General features: G+C 50.6%; 1 protein-coding gene across 2 annotated transcripts in view; it reads left to right on the plus strand.

Moving 5' to 3' along the window:
* Positions 1-5158, plus strand: part of CAPN15 (calpain 15) — a 121385-nt gene extending 116227 nt beyond the window's left edge. For both annotated transcript variants that reach the window (XM_063143069.1, XM_063143067.1), the window contains exon 13: positions 879-5158. In XM_063143069.1, the coding sequence (XP_062999139.1) occupies positions 879-1056 (178 nt within the window). In that variant the 3' untranslated portion in view covers positions 1057-5158. The remainder of the gene's footprint in view (positions 1-878) is intronic.
* The last annotated feature ends 15380 nt before the right edge of the window (positions 5159-20538 follow it).

Raw genomic sequence — 20538 nt, forward strand, 5'->3', positions numbered from 1 at the left:
CTAATCCTTGGCCCTCTCTACTATGCCCTACTGGAGGGGGGACGTGAATACCTGCCCCCGTTCTCCAAGTGGCGATTTGCCGCTCTATTCATATAACCCAGCCTTCTCCAAGCCAGTGCCCTTCAGATGTTTTGCACTCAGCTCCCACCAGCCCCAGCCGTCATGGCCAATGGTCAGCAATGCTGGGAGTTGTAGTCCAAAACATCTGGAAGGGCCCCTGTTTAGGGAAGGCTGATGTAACCAAAAGGTTCGCTTTCCTGTCTATGTTCGACTCCCAAGGAGCGGAACGAACATAGCAAAATTGCCACTCAACTAACGGTTGTGTTTTCATGCAAAGGCTTGGTATGACGGGAGAAATGGGAAATTGATCCAGACGCCAGACAGCCAGGTGGCAGCTCCCCAGTCCCTGATCCTCAAATGAGGTTCCCAGAAAACCTCTTGCGTGCAACACTCTACCAAGGAGATTCAGAAGCCAATTTTATCCAAAGAGGCCCAGCTCAAACCCAGACTTTCCTGGTCTCTTAACCATGGTGAAGAAATCTGGAATATTGAGTCTGTACTGGAGCAGAAAGTTGGCTGCAGAGATCATTTGTGCGTTAGAATCATAGAGTTGGAAGAGACCTCAGAGGTCATCCGCTCCAACTTCCTGCCAGTGCAGGAAGTCAGCTGGTAGAGTTTCCCTTTTGGGTGGCCATCTGCTGGAAGCTTTCAGAAAATCTGTGAGGTCTGTATGTTGCTGAAGGGGCTGCTTGAATCACATCCTTGCTGTTGCTTCTAGACCTAAGCCTACGTGGCCTCCTCCCTCCCTCTCTCTCTCTCTCTCTCTCTCTCTCGTTCTTTGTCTCATTCATTCCCCCCCTTCTGTTCCCCCCCTCCAGGCAGGTGCTGGTGATTTTGTCCCAGCTGGAAGGCAACGCCGGGTTCTCCATCACCCACCGCCTGGCCCACCGCAAAGCCAACCAGGCCTTCCTGAACGACTGGATGTCGACCAAGGGGACGCACAACCCGCTGCTCACCCCCGAGGTGGCGGGACTGCACGGGCCCCGGCCGCTATGACAAATGGCCCCACCCGCCCTGCCGCTCTTCTGCTTTTGCCTTTTTTCTGGCCCCACTTGCCTCGGGCGTTGCCCGAGCCGCCATTACTGAGCCGCCAGGTTGAGGAGGAGGAGGAGGAGGAGGACGACGGACAGACGGACTGCGTGTCCCATGCCAAGCGCCTTTCCTCCCATCCCCTGGGGCCAGGCAGGGAGCTGCTCAGGTTCCCCCTCCCTTACGGTCCCTTCCCCACTTCTCCCCCCCCCGCACCCCCCCCCCCCCCACAGATGATGCACTTTATCCAGAGCTGCCGTCAGAATAGGAGAGCAAGGGAATCTCACAGCCTGGAGAGGAGGCGACCCGGGCTCTGGTGCAGGAGAGGCACGCGTGCTTCCAGATGCTGAGCCCTGGGACGTGGCCCTCCTCCCCACAGCCGCCAAAAACAATCCCGAGGCTGCAACAATATACCTCTGGCCAATGTGTCTGTCTGTGTGTCTGCCTCGCCACACCGTTAATTGTGACAGCTGGGGGCAAGGGAGAGCAGCTTGGGGTGTGTCTAGGCATCTCTTCCTTCTCTCTCTTGCCGTCGTCATTTGCAGATGGAGGGGTGCTGGAATTCATCTCCCTCTGAGCATGAGGGGGGGCAGGTGATGGAGATTTGTCTGTCTGTCTGTATGTGGGGGGGGGGGGGCTTTCGGATGTCCCACTCGCCTAGGGTGAGCAGCAGTTCTTGCTGGGCGAGTAACAGGCCAGGCTCAACACGCACAGTGGGAGCTCTGGCTGGTGGGGTGGGGAGTTGTGTGAGCTGGTAATTTATTGTTATTTTTGTACCTTTCCGCAAGGCTGGCCTAAGCGCAAACGATGGAACCTGCTGCTGTAACGATGCGGAGTTGGGGGACGAGACCCCTTACTTGCCTGCTCTGCTTCTGTTCCCACCCACCCCATGTCTCTTGTGAAGACTGCCGCCCCCAGCTTGTGTGGAGGGAACCAGTGCAGCAACAAAGGCCAGAGAAGCACACCCTCCCCAAGCAGGCTGCAAGCCATTTTCCGCCCCCGCCCCCATCCGCCTGGGGATAGACAGCAGGAGGTCTCTGTCCCAAGACACAAGTTAATCATCCTTGCAGTTTCGTTCCGCACCGAGCGGCTTACCCTATATGTCTTTCTTTGGGGACACTCGGGAGTCGTGGGGTTTGGGCGCCAATGGCTGTAGGCTGCAAGGAAGAGCTTCGGAGCGCGAAAGTAAGGCACCCACCGCCGGGTTTTTCCGAAAGGGCTAGGAGGTCCAGTTACCGTTCTGGACCCCGCAATCGCGTGACATCGAAAGGCTCGAACGCTTCCCGTTTCTGCTCCCGGCAGTCCACAGCCCAGAGCAGTCTCCTCCCCAACCTGGGGCTCTCCAGATGTGTCGGGGTACAGTTCCCCGACACATCTGGAGGGCCCCAGGCTGGGGGAAGGCCAGCCCAGAAGGAAAATAGCCAGGGGTCGGCAGTGGAAGGCGGAGGAAGAAGATGCGCGTCCTTTACTGACTTCACCCCCCCCTTGTGCCTTCCATGCTCCCAGTTTAGCGCTGACTTGAAAGCCACCAGGCAGGGGCCGCCTGACAACTTTCGCTCCTGCTTCAGTCCATTTAGCACTTTGACCCTCCACCGATCTGCTTTGCAGTTTAATGCTCAGCCTCCCCCACACACCCCCCCACGAAAGGGAGCTTTTAAACACTCCTGTAGTGATTACACCCACCCTAAGAAAGGAGACAAGCCTTACGCTGGGAAGGGATTTCTGTTGTGCCCCCCCTTCCCCAAGCCTCAGCTGGAGCCTCTTTTGGGGAGAGGCTGGACTCTTGTCACCCTCACCCCCCCCCAGAGAAGCCACTGAACTGATGAGCCAAACAGGATTGAGCCAAAAACTTGGGGGCAGGGGCACAGCAGGAGGCCGGGGCGGGGGGGGGGGATGTCCCTTGGCCCTCGCGGGCCCAGAGTAGGGCTGAGCACAGCGGATGTATCTGTGGAGTTGGGACTCGGTTACAGGGTATCAGGAACAGGGTTTCTAGTCCACGCCGTGGGCTCAGGCACAGGGTAGCAGGGATGGCGTCTTCCTGCCAACTTCATTGGTTCGGGCACAGGGTTGGAGCAGTGTATCCTGGGAGACACAGAGGGCGGAGGCGCGCTCATCACGACAGGGGCCATGGCCTTGCGTTGCTCCCTAAAGCTCTGCATTAGAAAAAAGGCCTCGCCGTTTGGGCGAGCGGCCAGTCAGTCAAGAGGCGCGTTCGTTTTACCTCCCAAGGCCCGCCCTTGCTGAGCACCCAAGGGTGAGCGAGCGGGGGAAGGAGGCGACTGGGCCTGAAGTCGGAACAGGGATTCAAAAGTCCCTTGGGGACTTTGCCGGGAATGAACTGTGAGCTGAACCTGCTACCGGGCACCCCCACCCCCGCACTCGCTTCCCTATTCTGGGGCTGATAATGTCATCATGTCGTCATTGTTACCAGCTCCACCCCCCACCCCCCGATCATTGGAATCTCCCGTGGTGGAGATTTGGGGCGCATTGAAGCTTGGGGGTGAAAAGTGAGATGTGTCTCCAGCAGCCTAGGCTGCTCACAAATGGAACGCTGCCTTCTATGGGGTGTAGCTGGTGGCAGACCTATAGGGCAGGACCCAAGAATGCTTGGGTAGCCATAAAAACGACCTGTGCGTCATCAAGATCCCTGTCGCTTAATCGGAGTCCCCTGTATTCTTCCCTCCCCTTAAGGGTAAAATAACGGGAGGAGTCTGCAGTGGAGATCATAGTGTCCAGGATGGGGACTGTTTTTCCTCCCGCTCTTGAAGCCAAGTTTTATTTCCCTTTCCGAAAAGGGTCGCCACCTCTCCCGCACCATCTGCCTCTGTGCCCCGTGGAAGACCTCCTCTCCCTTTAAAAGCTCGTGGCAGGCAGAGATTCAGCAAGCGGAGTTGTATCCGGGCACGGAGATGGGGAGACGTGTCGCCGGCGTCTGCCTGCCGCGTGGCTGCTAAGGTGGCAACTCGACTTCCAAGGAGTACGGTGACATTTGCACTAATTCTCTCCTGCCGGACACTTGATGGTGAGCGATTCCCAAATTGGCCGCCGCGACGCAAGGATGGAGGGTGGCGCCGGGCTTGAGACGCCTGCTCTTCTCGGGGGCATCATTCTGCAAAGGGTTGCGCCCATCTCGCAACCGGGGTTTAAGCGCTGGCTACTCTCTAAAGCTGCAGGGTTCCGGCAGCCCATCCCACGTGCCGTGAGGAGAGAGTCGGTTGAACTCACAGTGTTTCGCTACAGCCATACCGTTTTTTTAAACCGCGGCCTCCTAGGGTTTACAATTCCTATCCCCGTTCCCTCTTCCCCCGGGGGAATTTGGGAAGGGTGAGAAGGGGGTCTCCTAACGGTGCTCAGCACACCCTCCCGAGGGTTCTTTGGATGGAAGCCATGACCGTTCGAGCTGGTAGAACAACCCACGCGTCCGTAGTGCAGACGTGCCCTCGCTCTCAGGAGGCGGAAGGTGCAGAGGGGGCTTGGCTTCTTGGGAGCACTACCAACCTGGCATTGGGAGCCAGGAGAACGGCAGGGTCTCCTGAGATGAGGGCTAAACCGGCATTGCCGGGTCTTTGGGGGGAAGGGGCAGCAGTGCCAATCTTGGATCATGCTAATACATTCCCCCCTACCCTCCCCAGTTCCGTTTCCCCTCCACCCAATCAGGTAGCAGTGGGCAGGAAGTCAATTTTCTCCCCCTTCCTGTTTGTCCCATCAGCCCACCCCCCCAACGCAAATCAGTGTTCACTCTGTGTCTGCTTCCTCCTTTCCCAACTCTGCCGCCCGTTTCTTCCAGCGTACTTGTTTTTACTCTGTCCGAAAACGTCTCCCGTCTTTTTCTCCTTTTTGATGTTTCCCCCCACCCCGTCTTTCTGTTCACTTTCTTTCTCTCTTCGAGCTGTGAATAATTTTTAACCGTGTAAATATTGTCCAGCTCTTAAGAAAACATAGGATATTTTATCAATTGTAAATCAAATCTGTAATCAGTCCCTGTATAATACGAATTATCCCCATGGGTGGTTTTCAAAACTCAGGTTCCGAAGGACCAAATAATAAAAACAAAAGTTTTGTTTTTTAATTGCTTGGCTTTCTTGAGATGCTATTGCCACGTACATTTCTGGAGGGGATGGAAGGGTGCCCTTAACACATCTTCTGAACACACACACACACTATCTCCGATGTGTTCCTCTGTGCATAGGAATGAATGTATTTCATGAATTCCTCAAAACCTGGCCTTGGGAATAGATCTTGAGCCTGTTCAGACGATACATTAAGCCACAGTGGTTAAGCACGCAACCCGCTAAGTCATGGTTCACACAACACACTAAGTTTTAAATTTTAGCTCAAAATGCTTAACCACCGTGACTTAGCACGGCGTCTGAACAGGGTCAGTATGGCTTAGCCTGTCGGGTGAACCATTCCTAACCATCGTGGCTACTTAACCACAGTTTAAACACACACTCTAGCCATTTGCTGCAAAAGGGTGAGCGGCCTAGCCATGGCTTAGCGTGCTGTCTGAACAGGCCCCTTCTACTGCAGGGATGGACAACTTCTGGCTGTGCAGATACTTTGGCCAAATACTTAAAAGGTTGTCACACAGAGGAGGGCCAGGATCTCTTCTCGATCCTCCCAGAGTGCAGGACACGGAATAACAGGCTCAAGTTAAAGGAAGCCAGATTCCAGCTGGACATCAGGAAAAACTTCCTGACTGTTAGAGCAGTACGACAATGGAATCAGTTACCTAGGGAGGTTGTGGGCTCTCCCACACTAGAGGCCTTCAAGAGGCAGCTGGACAAGCATCTGTCAGGGATGCTTTAGGGTGGATTCCTGCATTGAGCAGGGGGTTGGACTCGATGGCCTTGTAGGCCCCTTCCAACTCTGCTATTCTATGATTCTATAAACTCCCATGATGCTTCACCATTGGCTATGCTGGCAAAAGCTGATGGGAGCTTCAAGCCAACACACTTGGAAGACGACCAGCTGCCCACCTGTGCTCTACTGCTTCCACTCTACACAGAATGTGCCTGTGGGAGGGAGGAGGACCCATCATCCTCCGGGTCATGGGAAATGGTGTGCATACCCCAGGATTTCATCATGACCAGAAGATGGAAACATCCCACTGCCCTTAACTTAATGCGACTTCTAGATACAAGTTTAGATTTAAGAAAACTGGCCATCTTAAAGACGAGCATATTTATTATGACATACATTTTTGTGGACCAGAGTCCTCATCAGGTATACGGAAGTGTTATCCTCTGTCGGCTGGGTGATCAACAGCAGGTGGCAGCAAAGTCCAAAGAAAGGCATCAGTTGCTCCTTCCAACCTCATGGACTCAAAAGAGGAAGCTGTCGGCCTTCAGGCTAGAAGAGAACATTTGTGGTGTTGGTGTTGGAACTACAAACAATTCTAGCTCTTGCCATCTGAGCTCTTGATGCTTAGATTGGAAACTCTGTAAACAAAGCTCTATGAGGAGAGACTGAAAGAACTGGGCATGTTTAGCCTGGAGAAGAGAAGACTGAGGAGAGACATGAGAGCACTCTTCAAATACTTGAAAGGTTGTCACACAAAGGAGGGCCAGGATCTCTTCTCGATCCTCCCAGAGGGAAGGACGCAGAATAATGGGCTCAAGTGACAGGAAGCCAGATTCCATCTGGACATCAGAAAAAACTTCCTGACTGTTAGAGCAGTACGACAATGGAACCAGTTACCTAGGGAGGTTGTGGGCTCTCCCACACTGGAGGCCTTCAGGATGCAGCTGGACAGCCATCTGTCAGGGATGCTTTAAGGTGGATTCCTGCATTGAGCAGGTGGTTGGACTCAATGGCCTTATAGGCCCCTTGCAATTCTACTATTCTATTATTCTATTCATAAATACTTTCTCATGCCTCCTTGTAGTCTCCATGATCATAACTACTCTAGCATCTAACTGTTACATTAAGAACATAAGAGCCACTCTGGATCAGACCAAGGGTCCATCTAGTCCAGCAGTCCATTCACACTCTGCTTCATGGCCTCTGATATTTCACACGGGTACACACCCTGCCTTGAACATGGAGGTTGTTTATGGTCTCTAGTCCCGATCAGACATTCTATCTCTGTATCAGCATGAGGAGAGGAAACACTCCAGTCCTGGCCACACATTTGGAAAGCTGGCATTCAGGGTTACATGGAGAGCCTCTTCTCTTCAGACATTCGTCCTGAGGGCAACAAATGTATTAACGGGCAGAGGTGGAGCACTGCTCCTCAAACGTTTGGTTTATTTGTGTATGGAACACCTGAATAGAGCTATTGTGACTAACATGGGTTTGTGCCTGCATGGAGCCTCATCTTGGAATATTTTGGCGGGAAACCACCACTTCCCTCCCTCAGCAGGTGCCCTCAGAGCGTGACTCCTGCCCTTCCTTCCCACCCAGTTCCTCTTCCACCACTGTGGAACGTTCTCTGAACAATTCTTCCTTAGCGCCCGCTGAGTTACCTCAACTATTATTTACTTTTTCGTTCATTCAATTGCCGAGTCGCTCCACAGCCGAAGCTCTCAGGAGACATACATAAAGCAATCAAATGCAAACAGAACCAATGATGAAATGTGCTAAAAGAATTGTTTTTCAAGCAGCAACATTCATTCAGAAGAATTTAAAAGAGATAAATAAGCAAATAGCTAAATTATGGAGAAAGATGATTTTGAAACACAGCCTTCGGCGTATTACAAATAAAACAAGCAACTGTTAAAGATGTAATGGTCTGGTGCTGAAAAGTGGACAGAGTAGGCGACTGGCAGATGCCTCTAGGGAAGGCTGTCCACAATTTGGGGGCCATTACAGTAAAGGCCCACCACCCACCAGTTCTCAGTGTGTCGGGGTATTTGGAGCAGTGGTACTGAACCGCACTACTTTATTTTCCTTTTGCTCTTACATGTCTTCTCCAGTCATGTTCTTTGCATTTTGGTTTCTCCTCATGTGGCACTGTTGGGCGCTTTCCTGTCACTTGGGGGCCTCTGACGTCTTTAAGACTCTCTTTAGGAAATGCTCCGTTTGTGAGAGCAAATTTCCACCCACGAATAGCCACTCTCAGTACATCTATATAGCCGCACCTGTCCACCATGACCCGGTCTAGTCGTTTTTAAGCCAATGGCCACTTCCCACATCTTGTGGCAGAGATGATGATGATGATGATGATGATGATGATAATGATGATTTGCATTTTTATACCGCCCAACAGTCAAAGCTCCCTCGGCAGTTCACAAAAACTAAAACCATTCAAAGTATAAAACAGTTCCATTAAATTATTCTTGTCAAGGCCCTGACTAGACGCTTGTATACACAGGCATGGCCCAAGCCGATCCATTGCACTTTGCTAGCGCCACTTTGTGATGGAATGTGCAGTTCGTAAAACTTGGATTGGGAAGTCCTGATCCAGACTTTGGCCCACTGTTCCTCACTCTCTGGCCACCCCCTCACCTTCCTCGGCAACCTTGAGGTTAAGAGATTGCTGCGAGGGTAACACTTCAATCTATGTTTGCAATTCTTTGTTGAACCATGATAATTACGCAACATAGCCCAAATCGCAGAATTATGCAGGTCAAACCATGCAAATGTATTTAACTTGCACAACGTAGACTGGTTGTAAAATCCATCTTTTTCTGGTGCACAATATGATTGATTACACGCATACACACATCTCATGTTTCCATTTTTAAATGAGTGGGATATGGGTGATCATTCCTTATCTGAAGGATTGTCTGGCCAAAACATTATCTGGCTACTTGCATTTTATTAATAATCTAAACAAAGTTAAGCGCTTTAATGGGCAAGAGTTAAGAGATACTAAAAAGAGTGATCAGGGGGTCAGGGCACTTGCCCTACGTGAAATGGCTACACCAGCTGTCTCCAGTCTGATGCTCTTCACACTTTTTACACTACAACTCCCATTGGCCTTAGCCAGCATGGCCAATGGTCAGGGATGTTAGACGTTGTATCTCAAAACATCTGGAGCACACCAGGTTGGGGAAGACTGGGTTTGGACCATTTGGACCTTTTCAGTGTACAAAAATGGTACCAAAGATTGATGCAATCGAGGTTAATAAAATTATGCATAGGTTGGAGAAAACTGATAAGAGAAAAGGATTCTCCCTCTCCCCTCTTTCTCTCTGAACACTAAAACTCCGGTCACCCAACAAGGTTGAATCTTATGTAAGAATATGATAGTGTAAGCCTTATTGTTCAAGATCTACCAGACTGATTTTGCTAATTTTTGTTTTAAACTGAAGCTCAAGCAGCATAGATGTGCAGAAAATTCGGAAGTACACAAAAGACCTTTTTCTCCCTCTCCCATAATACTAGAACCTGGGGTAATCCAATGAAGCTGATTGGCGGGGGATTCAGGACAGATAAAAGGGAGGAATTCTTCGCACAGCGCAGAGTTAAAACTATGCAATTCACTACCACAAGATGTGGTGATGGCCACCCATTTGGATAAATTCCTGGAGGAGAAGGCTATCAATGGCTACAAGCCATGATGGCTATGTGGTACCTCCAGTGTCTGAGGCAGTAAGCCTGTGTGCACCATTTGCTGAGGCACATGGGTGGGAGAGTGCTTTTGGAGTCACATCCTGCTTGTGAGTTCCTGGTCGACAGCTGGTTGGCCACTGTGTGAACGGAATGCTGGACTAGATGGATCCAGCAGGGTTCCTCTTATGTTTTTATGTCCTTATGAGCTGGCATCTGTGGTCGGCTTTGTTGGGCACCTGCTGAATCCCTTGCTTCATTGGGAGGGGGCAACTCCTTGCTCTTCTTCCTTGTTGTCACTTCCTGTTCAACCCCCCCCCCCCCCACACACACACTTTCTTCACCCTTTCTCTCTCTCTGAGTGGATTGAACCCAGGAGAACAGGGCAAGCAAATTGAAAGTGGCAACCGTAGCCAGGAGCAGCGGGCCTGCTCAAGGAAGTGAGGGCCACTAAAGACATCATGCCCATGAACTCCCCCACCCCCACCCCGTTGCACCCAAAAGGTGGAGCCAGCACAGGTAAGAACCTGCTTTCTCAGAGGCAGATGTCAATTTTGTTCGTGGAGAGGAATCGTAGCGCTGGTGGAGGGCTTGACAAATCCTCCTGCCTCTCCAGGCCCCTCGCATGGAGCGTGGCCCGGGAAGGTGTCCTTGGTTTTGAGATGACAGCAGGCTGGGAAAACGAGCCCTGCTACTCAATGCCACGGCGCATTTGTCAGCCTGTTGATCAAAGTCCAACGGCACCTTTGCAGGCCATCTGGTGCTCAGCGCAGTGTGCATGGAAACGGGGGGGAGGGAGGCAGTGCTCAGCTGCTGCTATCTTACGACATGGCTGCCTTTACCAAGACTCCCAAGTTACTACTCCTCACCTTCACGTTGGAAGGGAAGTCAGGCGTGAATGTAGCCTGATGGCTCATTTTGGTAGCAGGATATCCCGGATTTACAGCAGTGTGCCATTTCTGACGGGTTCATGAGGGTGGCCCCTTCCGCATCTCCCCAGAGAAGAGGAAATGCGTTACTCAAAAGAGGAACCTTAGAGGACACATTTTCATTTGTCAATGGATATTTATTAGTGCCAATTTAGAAGTAATTACTATATTTAAATGAAACCCCCCTAAATTTTGCCCTTAATCCCTCTATTGTCCAGGTGCTAACTGGACGGATGCCATCAAGGCCTCTGCGGTCTCCTTTCTGATGGTTCTTTAGCTTTAAACTGGGCAGATCTTCAGGCAGAGGACACTTTCAAATAGAGGACGGTTCTCTGTAAAGTAGGACACATGGACACCCTAAGCATGGTTGTGCACCTGTCAAGGGGCCACAGCCCAGCACGTGCCCATTGACAAGAGCCTCCTGGAGTTGGTCCTCTGCTATTGCAACTGGTTTGTTCATCTGCCTTTGGCTCTGGCCTAGATAACCATCGTGGTGAGAAGGAGGAGGAGACGCCACTGCCTACCTGTTCACTGGCTCCCTACCTGTCAAGCAAGTGAGTGATAGCAAGGATGAAAAAGAGGATGAGGAACAGGAGCAGCTGGTGATAATGGGGATGGGACGGGAGACTTACTGGCCAGGTTCATGCGATCATTTTCATCCCAAGTAGCTTAAATAACCAGCCTAGTTTGCAGCACGTGCCGGGCACCCATGGGTGCCTATTCCGTCAACCAATCCCTGCTTGTAGGTGTCCAAATCCAACAAGGTTGAGTTGCTGGCATGGTTAACAAACAACCCACAATCACAGCAGCCAGGTCCTGGATGGTTTGTTAACTATGCCAACAACCCATGCTTTGCCAGGTTTGGACAACACAACAGCCTATGAGTTGTGTTGTCCAAACCTGGAGTCCAGAACGGGAGTCCAGCATGTGCCGCAAACCATGGTGGGTTATTTAAGCCACCACAGGTGAAAACGATTATGTGAACCAGGTCACTGAGGGAGGCCCCCCACTGAGGGTGTCTTGCCTACGGATGTCCGTCACTGGGAAATCCAGTTCCTTTTTCGGCTAGAGCTCCATGGCATGTATGACTCGATTTTTGTCTGCAAGCTGAGCTGCGGGCTGTTTTCCAAACTCCCAAGAAATTTTGTGTGCATTTGTGTATGTGGCAAGGGGAGGAGGTTCAGCAATTTGTGCAAATTACGGCCGAATATGTGCAAAGCGCCCTGGTGCCTCTTTTCAGTGCCAAGCAAAGAGTGTTTTTAAACCTTTCTCAGGCCTTTTAATTTAATTTGATCTGTTTGATTTTGGCTGGCACGGCTCCGTTACTTTATTCTTGCATTGTTTTCCTTGTGTGTGTGAGTACGTGTTTATGGTTTTGAAGTGTGTGCGTGTGTGTGATTCAAATTTTGTAAGCCCAGAAAGAAAAGGTATCTATCTTTAGAATTCATTAATAGGTTATTAAAACGAGGTGCGAAAAGCCAACATTAACCAGCCTTTCTCATTCCCGTTCATTTCAATAAGGGAATGAGCCGAGCGTGTCTTGAGTTTGCCCAGAGAAAACCAAGGAGATTTGGCAAAAGGACGTGACTGTGGTTGGGTTTGCACCCCTAGCAGTGTCCAGTTGATTGGCTGGGAGCATCGAGTCATTCGGGTAGAGGGTGGGGGTGATCTAACTGCTAGGGAGTTGCTCAAACTCACGCTCCCTCCCAGACGGGTTTTCCGGCTGGATAGAGGCAGCAGCCTGCATGCCCATGCTAGACCTAGTCTCCCTGCCTCGCCTGGGGTGGACACCTAGAGAGACCAGCTCGGCGAGACAGAAGGAGAGGATTTCTGCCTGTCTTAGAGCAACTTGTAATAGATTTTCTGGGCAAAACAGCTTTGCGTTCAGGAGGCCTTGTCAGAAGCCATCAGCCTCAGCCTCAGAGGAACAGATGGAGAGTTAATTTGGGGAGGGGGGAAGGAAGGGAATGGGGAGGGGGGAGCCCTCTGCGGAAGGAGTGTTTCTACAGCTCCGCTCCTCTCGTTTCTGGTTCAGTGCCTTGTTCCAGTAAGGAAGCAAAATCTCTGGGAACGAGAAGGGGGGGGTAAAGGAGCCCATCCCAACCTGGTGCCCAGTAGATAAGTTGGAATACAACTTCCATCACCCATAGCCAGTTGTAGTCTGACACACCTGGCAGGCAGCCGATTGGCGAAGGCTAGCCTTTTGGCCTCTTTTGACGAATTCAATATAGAGAGTGTCTCTACTAAGGTAACATCTCCCCCGTGCATATATTTTTTAAAGAAATATGTGGCCTTACTAGGTGTCACTCCTTCTCTTTCTGATGTCCAGAGGGGAGTGCTGTTGGTTGAGTTGCCGCAAGAAGGAGGTACTAGCAGGCTCAGGGAAACCCCACAATTTGCAGGAGTACCAAAAATCTTTATAGAGGATGAAGGGGTGGGGTGAAGAGAGAACACCCAGAACAGCCCAAAGAGGTCTGAGCATGCTCACTGAGTGATGGCTACTGGGAGGGAATGGAACACCGAGACGGAGGGGGAAATGGAATGTTGGCACTGGTGGATCCAGTTTTGGTGGGCCGGTGATTCCGTTCCGGGTTTTTGTTAGAACCAGCCAGAAGGCTAAAAGGAGCCATCCACAGCGCCGGGCCCAGTTTGAGTTTAGGGCCCAGCACTTTGGACAGCTCCTTGAGATTTCTGGCTGGTTCTAACGAGAAAAAAAAAGTGGAATCACCACCGCACCGAAATTGGAGCCACCAGCTTCCCCTGAGCGTTGGCCACTCCACGCTGTAACATTTTGTTGCAGGGGGCCACTATCACTCATGCAATCATGAGACATTAAATTCACTCAAGTTCCATATATATATTTCCCCAGTAGCATTTTAAGGCTTTCTTTTTATTCACTTGCATGTTTTGTTCTTTTGGATGTTTATAGCGCCTCCTGAGAATTTGGGGTTTAGACTTGGGAAAGCTAGTTGGCTAATTCCTACACACACAGAGAGAGTTTTTCCGTATCTGCCTGGGACCGAGGGTGGGGGGGAGCCCAAGTTACCCAAGAGAGGCTGGTGAGATGCTCTTATTACTGCTGCCTCCCGCCTCCTACTGTCTTGCTGTGTTTTTGGACTGTGGCCATGGCTGGCAAGCTTGTGCCGTTTATGCCATTACGAAAAGCACCGTGGGTGGAGGGTCTCAGGCTTCGGAGGCCCTTTGCTCGCTCGCTCGGCCTGCCTGATTCGCTTTGACTAAAATGGGAGGCTGCTGGTGAATATTTGATGCGTCCCACAGGGCAGATAGAACATATTGTGCATTTTACAGCACAAATCTCCGCCTAGAGACACGCATCGCCGAGGCTGCAAAAGAAACAGGCAGTTATTCTCTCTGACGGAGAGGGCAGGGAAGCGGCCGGTGGGGGTGGAGGCTGGGCTTCAAGAGGAGATGAAGTATCCCCTCCCCTGGCAGAACTGGCCCCGCTACATTTCCTTTCTTCCACCCAATTCTGCCTGCGACGTGTTGTTGCTTGACTTCTGGGAATGGCCTGGCACAAGATGCCGTGACAGTCAGGGGCTTGAGATGGCATTAAAAAGGGGGGGGGGGTGTATTACAGATAAATGCATGGAGGAGGATAAGTCTGCAATCCACTGGATTGCCAACAGCAGAGCTGCCGTAGGCAGATGCAGTCTACCTTTGACAAATAGAGGGGCAAATAATAGGGTACAGCTGCTTGTGGGGGCCCAAGAGTCTCTTGCTGGCCACTGTTAGGCAGGAATACATTCATTCATTCAAATTTTATTGTTAATAGAATCATAGAATAGTAGAGTTGGAAGGGGCCTATAAGGCCATCAAGTCCAACCCCCCGCTCAGTGCAGGAATTCACCTTAAAGCATACCTGACAGATGGTTGTCCAGCTGCCTCTTGAAGGCCTCTAGTGTGGGAGAGCCCACAACCTCCCTAAGTCACTGGTTCCATTGTCGTACTGCTCTAAAAGTCAGGAAGTTTTTCCTGATGTCCAGCTGGAATCCAGCTTCCTGTAACTTGAGCCCATGATTCTGTGTCCTGCACTCTGGGAGGATCGAGAAGAGATCCTGGCCCTCCTCTGTGTGACAACTTTTCAAGTATTTGAAGAGTGCTCTCATGTCTCCCCTCGAACTTCTCTTCTCCAGGCTAAACATGCCCAGTTCTTTCAGTCTCTCTTCATAGGGTTTTGTTTCCAGACCCCTGATCATCCTGGTTGCCCTCCTCTGAACACGCTCCAGCTTGTCTGCGTCCTTCTTGAATTGTGGAGCCCAGAACTGGACGCAATACTCAATAGCCAGTGGCCATTCCAATATAAAGACGCAAAGCATATTTGTAAAGCATCAAACAATTAAAATACGAGTAATAAAAATTTTAAACGTTTGTTTAAATTCAAACAGAACTTCCCTTCACTTTTGTCTCTGGTGTTGTTCAGAGATATTCTCTTATCTTTGCTACAGCTAGTGCAGACAGAGCCTCCTCTATAGCTGACAATTTGTCTGTGTCAACCAGCAGCCATCTAATCCTACAATCATCTGGTAGGCCTTCTGACGAAGTCTGGAAAGGGAGGATGAACTTGACCCTAGGGGAGTTGTACAGAGGACAGTATAAAATATACTGTGTGAAGGACTGGGAAAGTTATAAAATGTATTAGGTCCTAAAATATAGTTGTTCCCGAAGTAATTTGTGTTTTTTTCTAGGTATTAAACCTTGTTTTCCTGTTAGGCAGTATACCATAGTGGTGATAGATAGAGGAAAGATTAATTTGATATGTTTATGGGGGAAACCGGCGCCAGGACCCAGCTTTTGGTATAGTGGGAGTTAAACTTGCTGAGGTCAGGCTGAGGCTTTACACCTGGAGGTTATCTCCTGCCTAGGCTAATTGGGCTTTGTGTGAGAAGAAAGAACTGACTCCCTTATTAGGAGACAAACAGATAAAAGCTGATAGGATTAAGCTGGGGGTTCGTCTTTGGCCCCGAGGCTATGGATGTCTACGGTTGCCCGGTTAGGGGACTGGGAGAGCGTTAGGAAGCCGTACTTTGGCTGTGAGCTGGTTTCTCTAAAGGCAAGTTGGTCGGTTTGACCAGGGAAAGGGGAAATTTAATGGACTGACTGTCGGTTCTTGTATGAATGGATTTATGAGTGGTTTTGCCTGACTTGTATTTGTTTTATCCATTCCCTACCCCCATTCCCTCTTATGTTCTGTTCTATGTACTTGTTTATATCTGTTACTGACCAAGTGCCTATCTAATAGCTGTCTTTTTAAAAATAAACCTTTTTATTTTGGTTACTTCGGGTGTTGGTGTGTTTTATTCCAAGGAAGTACTGGTTCTTTGGGTGCGGGCAAGCGGGGAAGAGACCCTGAGGAAGGACTGATTAACTCAGACTTCCATCACATGGTGGCAAGCTGTGGGATAAAGAGCCAGTATTTTTTGGAATAAAAAGTGGTGTGTGTGTGGGGAATAGGAAACTTTGGAAAACCAGACGCAGCTAAAGTTGGCTAAAAAGCAGGCTGCCATGAGTGAGCCTGGGAATGCAGGGAGGCTTGTTCCGGCTGCAAGTTTAAGCGCACCAGAAGGTTTGCTGGTGACGCTGGTGGACACGGCAGGGAGCCTGCCGTCGTCGGTGCCGCCGTCCGAGGCCGGGGAAGAGGCTGGTGCGGCGGGGCAAGGGTTGAGGCGAGCGGAGGCTGTCGACCCGAATATGGAGCAGAGCCTCTTGGACACGGATAGCGGAAGCGACCTGGAGGAGTCGCGGAGGGCCGCGGAATATCGCTGCCGGGAACGGAGGAGACAACGACGGCAGGAGGAGTTCCAGCACCAACAAATGGTGGCTATGCAGTTGCAAATGAGGGCATTGCAGCTCCAGTTGGAGGAAAGTGAGAGGAGCCGGGGGGCCATGGCGGTTAATCGAAAGCTGTTCCCCACTTTTCGATCTGGGCAAGATATGTTTTCGTTCTTCTCCTTGTTCGAGACGGCGTGTGATGATCAGAGGGTGCCGCTGACGCAGCGGATGGCGGTGCTGCGGGCCCAAGTGAGTGGGGAACTGGCGGACGTGTTGGGCACCATCCCGAAGCAGGATGCTCAGGACTATGAGAAGTTTAAGGAAACTGTCCGCCAACGTTTTGCCCTCTCGGCAGAGAGCTGCCGCCAGAAATATCGAGCTATTAGATTGGAGCCGAAAGAGACTTGTGTGTCGCTGGCGGATCGGATTACAAGAGCGATGGAACAATGGGCGGCGGCTGCGAAGTTTGTTCCTCTCGCTCCCATGGCGGAGGTACTGAACATGGAACAATTTTATGCCGCCCTCCCAGAGGATCTGGCTGCGCGGGTGAGTGACCATCGTCCCACTACTTTACGGGAAGCTGCCCTGCTAGCGGATCAGATGGGGGTGTACCGGCGAAAGGAGGCGGGTCGAGCCAGTTTGCCCAAGCGAGGGGGAAGCGGAGCCGTGCCAGCGGCGCCACCGGCGAGTGGAGGGAAGAGTGGAGCTGCTAATCCGGGTTGGCCACCCCGGGGCGAGCGGCGAGAAAGGGTGGACCCCTCGCGAGCGACATCTACTTCTATCACGTCGGGGTGCTTCTACTGTAAAGAAGAAGGTCACCTGAAGAAGGACTGCCCCAAGCTAGCAGCCAGGAAGCTTAGAGAACACCCGGCTGCGTCTAAGATGGGCAGAGTTTATGCTTCCCCAGATGAAGGAGGAAATGACGGATCCGATTGGGAAGCCGAGCAAGGGAAGGGGGCGGCTGGACCTCCCCACCCGAGGATGGGGCGATCCGGTTCAGATGCGGCGACGATGGCCTTGATCCAGCCCGGGCAAGGGAATGAAGCAGCGAGGGCTCTGGTCCAGCCCGGACAAATAGAGTGGAGTCAGTTACACTTCTGTAGGTCCATTAAAATTAATGGGACTACGCGGAGGGGTTGGCGTGATACTGGCGCATCCCTGTCTGCTATTGACCAAAAATATGTTCGACCGGATCAGATGCTCTCGGGGCAGAAGTACACCGTCATTCCCTATAGTTCCCTCCCAGTTGCTCTACCTCTAGCTAAAATTCCTGTGGAGTACGAAGGGTGGAAAGGGGAGATGACTTTTTTAGTGCACAGGAATTCCCCGTGGCCTGTTATATTAGGGAACGATTTGGCTTATTTGGCGGCTGAGGTGGGGGTAGCAACCTGGAGCCAGATGCAACCCCAGCCTTTGGAGCAGAAAGGACAGGAAACCCCTGAGGGCCCAGAGATCCAGCAGGCGCAGGAGGAGGAAGGGGCAGGATTGATTAGTGTGGCAGATATGGATATAGCTGCCTCCTTCTCCAATAAACCCGAGCCCCTCCGACAGCCAACGACAGACACGAAGTGTCAAGAGAAGGCTGGACAGAGAATGTGCCCGGCTCTTTCGTTGGAAAGAGGGCCTGGATTTGTTTTCCAGCTATTGCAAGGGACGAAGGACTTGGGCGGTGTGGAGTATGTTTTTTCTGTCCCTTACCATCACCAAACTGATGGGTCGGTGGAGAGGTTCAATCCGATTTTGGGGAAGATGGTGAGGGCGTCTACTATAGAACATCTTACGGATTGGGACCAAAGACTTCTGATGTTAATTTTTGCATACAACAATGTGATCCCGGGGAGTGTTGGGTTTGTCCTGAATGAGTTAATGTTCGGGAGGCGGGTACGGAGCCCTCTTACCCTCCTATGGGAGGAATGGGAGGGGAAGGTGGAAGGCAGCCCTTGGTTGGTGGTGGGTTTTATGCAACAGCTTCAGAGCCTACTGCAAACTATTCGGGAGGTGGCACGGAAGAACTTGGAGGGTGCCCAACAGAACCAGAAAGCGTGGTGTGATCGGGCTGCCCGAACCCGTACCTCCCAGCCCGGTGACCAGGTTTTAGTTCTCAAGCCCATGAAACCGGACCAACTGTCGGTGGAAGGGGAAGGTCCTTTAATGATCAAACCGCAGTGGGAAGATGTGAATTATTTGTTGATTTGCCCGAGAACAACTCGACAACCTCAAGAGTTTCATGTAAATATGTTAAAGTTGTATGTTGACCAACAAGATTTTGTATTTGGCTTAAAGGGGGAGGTAGAGAGACCTGGGGGTTTGTTAGAAGAAGATCCGAGGCTTGAAGAAGTGAAATGTGTGGTCTTATCCCCCTCTCTTTCAGCTGCACAGCAAACGGGGCTGAGGCAGGTGTTGGGGGAATCTCGGGTTCTGTTTTCAAACCGCCCAGGGCGGACTTCTTTGGCCAAGCATCTGATTTATATGGGGGATCATCCCCCCATCCGGTTCCTGCCCTATCGGGCGGCAAGACTGCATGCTCTCGACCTAGAAAAGGAGCTGCAAGAGATAGACTACAGAAAGATCAATCAGCTAATGCAGTTGGATCCCTATCCCATGCCCCGAACGGATGAAGGGGCAAGGAAAAAATCGGTCGTTGTGACTCACCAGAGGTTGTTTGAATTTACAGTTTTGCCTTTTAGGGTAACGAACATCAAACCCTTAGAGGCTAAGATTCAACCGATTCAGGATTGGCCCATTCCCCGGACTAAGAAACAAGTTCAGTCCCTTTTGAGGTTTGTGGGGTACTACCGTAAGTGTGTGCCCCAGATTAGTGCTGTAGCTACCCCTCTTACTGATTGGTGTCTGAAATGGAGACCCGTACAAGTACGGTGGACTCCTGTTCGGCAGCAGGTTTTTGATCTGTTAAAAGAGAAGCCGATGTCTGCGCCTATTTTGCTGGCCCCTGATTTCCATTCGGTGCTAGTGTTGCAGACTGATGCCTCAGACACCGGGATTGGGGCTGTGCTGTTGCAGGAGGGGTTAGATCAGCAGTTGCACCCTGTGGTGTATTTGAGAAAAGAGCTGTTACCTAAGGGAAAGAGAGTCTGGTTAAGTGAATTTCCTTTCTTTTTTTCTTTTTTTTTTGAGATAGAGATCTTGAGGGATTCACCCTCAAGTCTCATCTTTCAAAGGAGGGCGTGTGAAGGACTGGGAAAGTTATAAAATGTATTAGGTCCTAAAATATAGTTGTTCCCGAAGTAATTTGTGTTTTTTTTCTAGGTATTAAACCTTGTTTTCCTGTTAGGCAGTATACCATAGTGGTGATAGATAGAGGAAAGATTAATTTGATATGTTTATGGGGGAAACCGGCGCCAGGACCCAGCTTTTGGTATAGTGGGAGTTAAACTTGCTGAGGTCAGGCTGAGGCTTTACACCTGGAGGTTATCTCCTGCCTAGGCTAATTGGGCTTTGTGTGAGAAGAAAGAACTGACTCCCTTATTAGGAGACAAACAGATAAAAGCTGATAGGATTAAGCTGGGGGTTCGTCTTTGGCCCCGAGGCTATGGATGTCTACGGTTGCCCGGTTAGGGGACTGGGAGAGCGTTAGGAAGCCGTACTTTGGCTGTGAGCTGGTTTCTCTAAAGGCAAGTTGGTCGGTTTGACCAGGGAAAGGGGAAATTTAATGGACTGACTGTCGGTTCTTGTATGAATGGATTTATGAGTGGTTTTGCCTGACTTGTATTTGTTTTATCCATTCCCTACCCCCATTCCCTCTTATGTTCTGTTCTATGTACTTGTTTATATCTGTTACTGACCAAGTGCCTATCTAATAGCTGTCTTTTTAAAAATAAACCTTTTTATTTTGGTTACTTCGGGTGTTGGTGTGTTTTATTCCAAGGAAGTACTGGTTCTTTGGGTGCGGGCAAGCGGGGAAGAGACCCTGAGGAAGGACTGATTAACTCAGACTTCCATCACATACTGCACCACATCTTCAATTTGGCCTGCACCACGTACACAGAATCAATCTTTTGCTGGCTTTTTAGAAAATCTCCCAGCTAGATATTCAGTGGGTGTCAGTTGGAATCTGAGTTGGGTTGGGGAAATGCACGCCTTATACCCCATTGATTGCCAGGGTTGGTTTGGCTGATCTGGCAGGAATAGTGACTAGGATATTTATTTATTTATTTATTTATTTATTTATTTATTATTTGTTGCATTTTTATACCGCCCAATAGCCGAAGCTCTC

This window comes from Elgaria multicarinata, chromosome 17 (genome assembly GCF_023053635.1).
Source record: "Elgaria multicarinata webbii isolate HBS135686 ecotype San Diego chromosome 17, rElgMul1.1.pri, whole genome shotgun sequence".
Classification (NCBI taxonomy): Eukaryota; Metazoa; Chordata; class Lepidosauria; order Squamata; family Anguidae; genus Elgaria; species Elgaria multicarinata.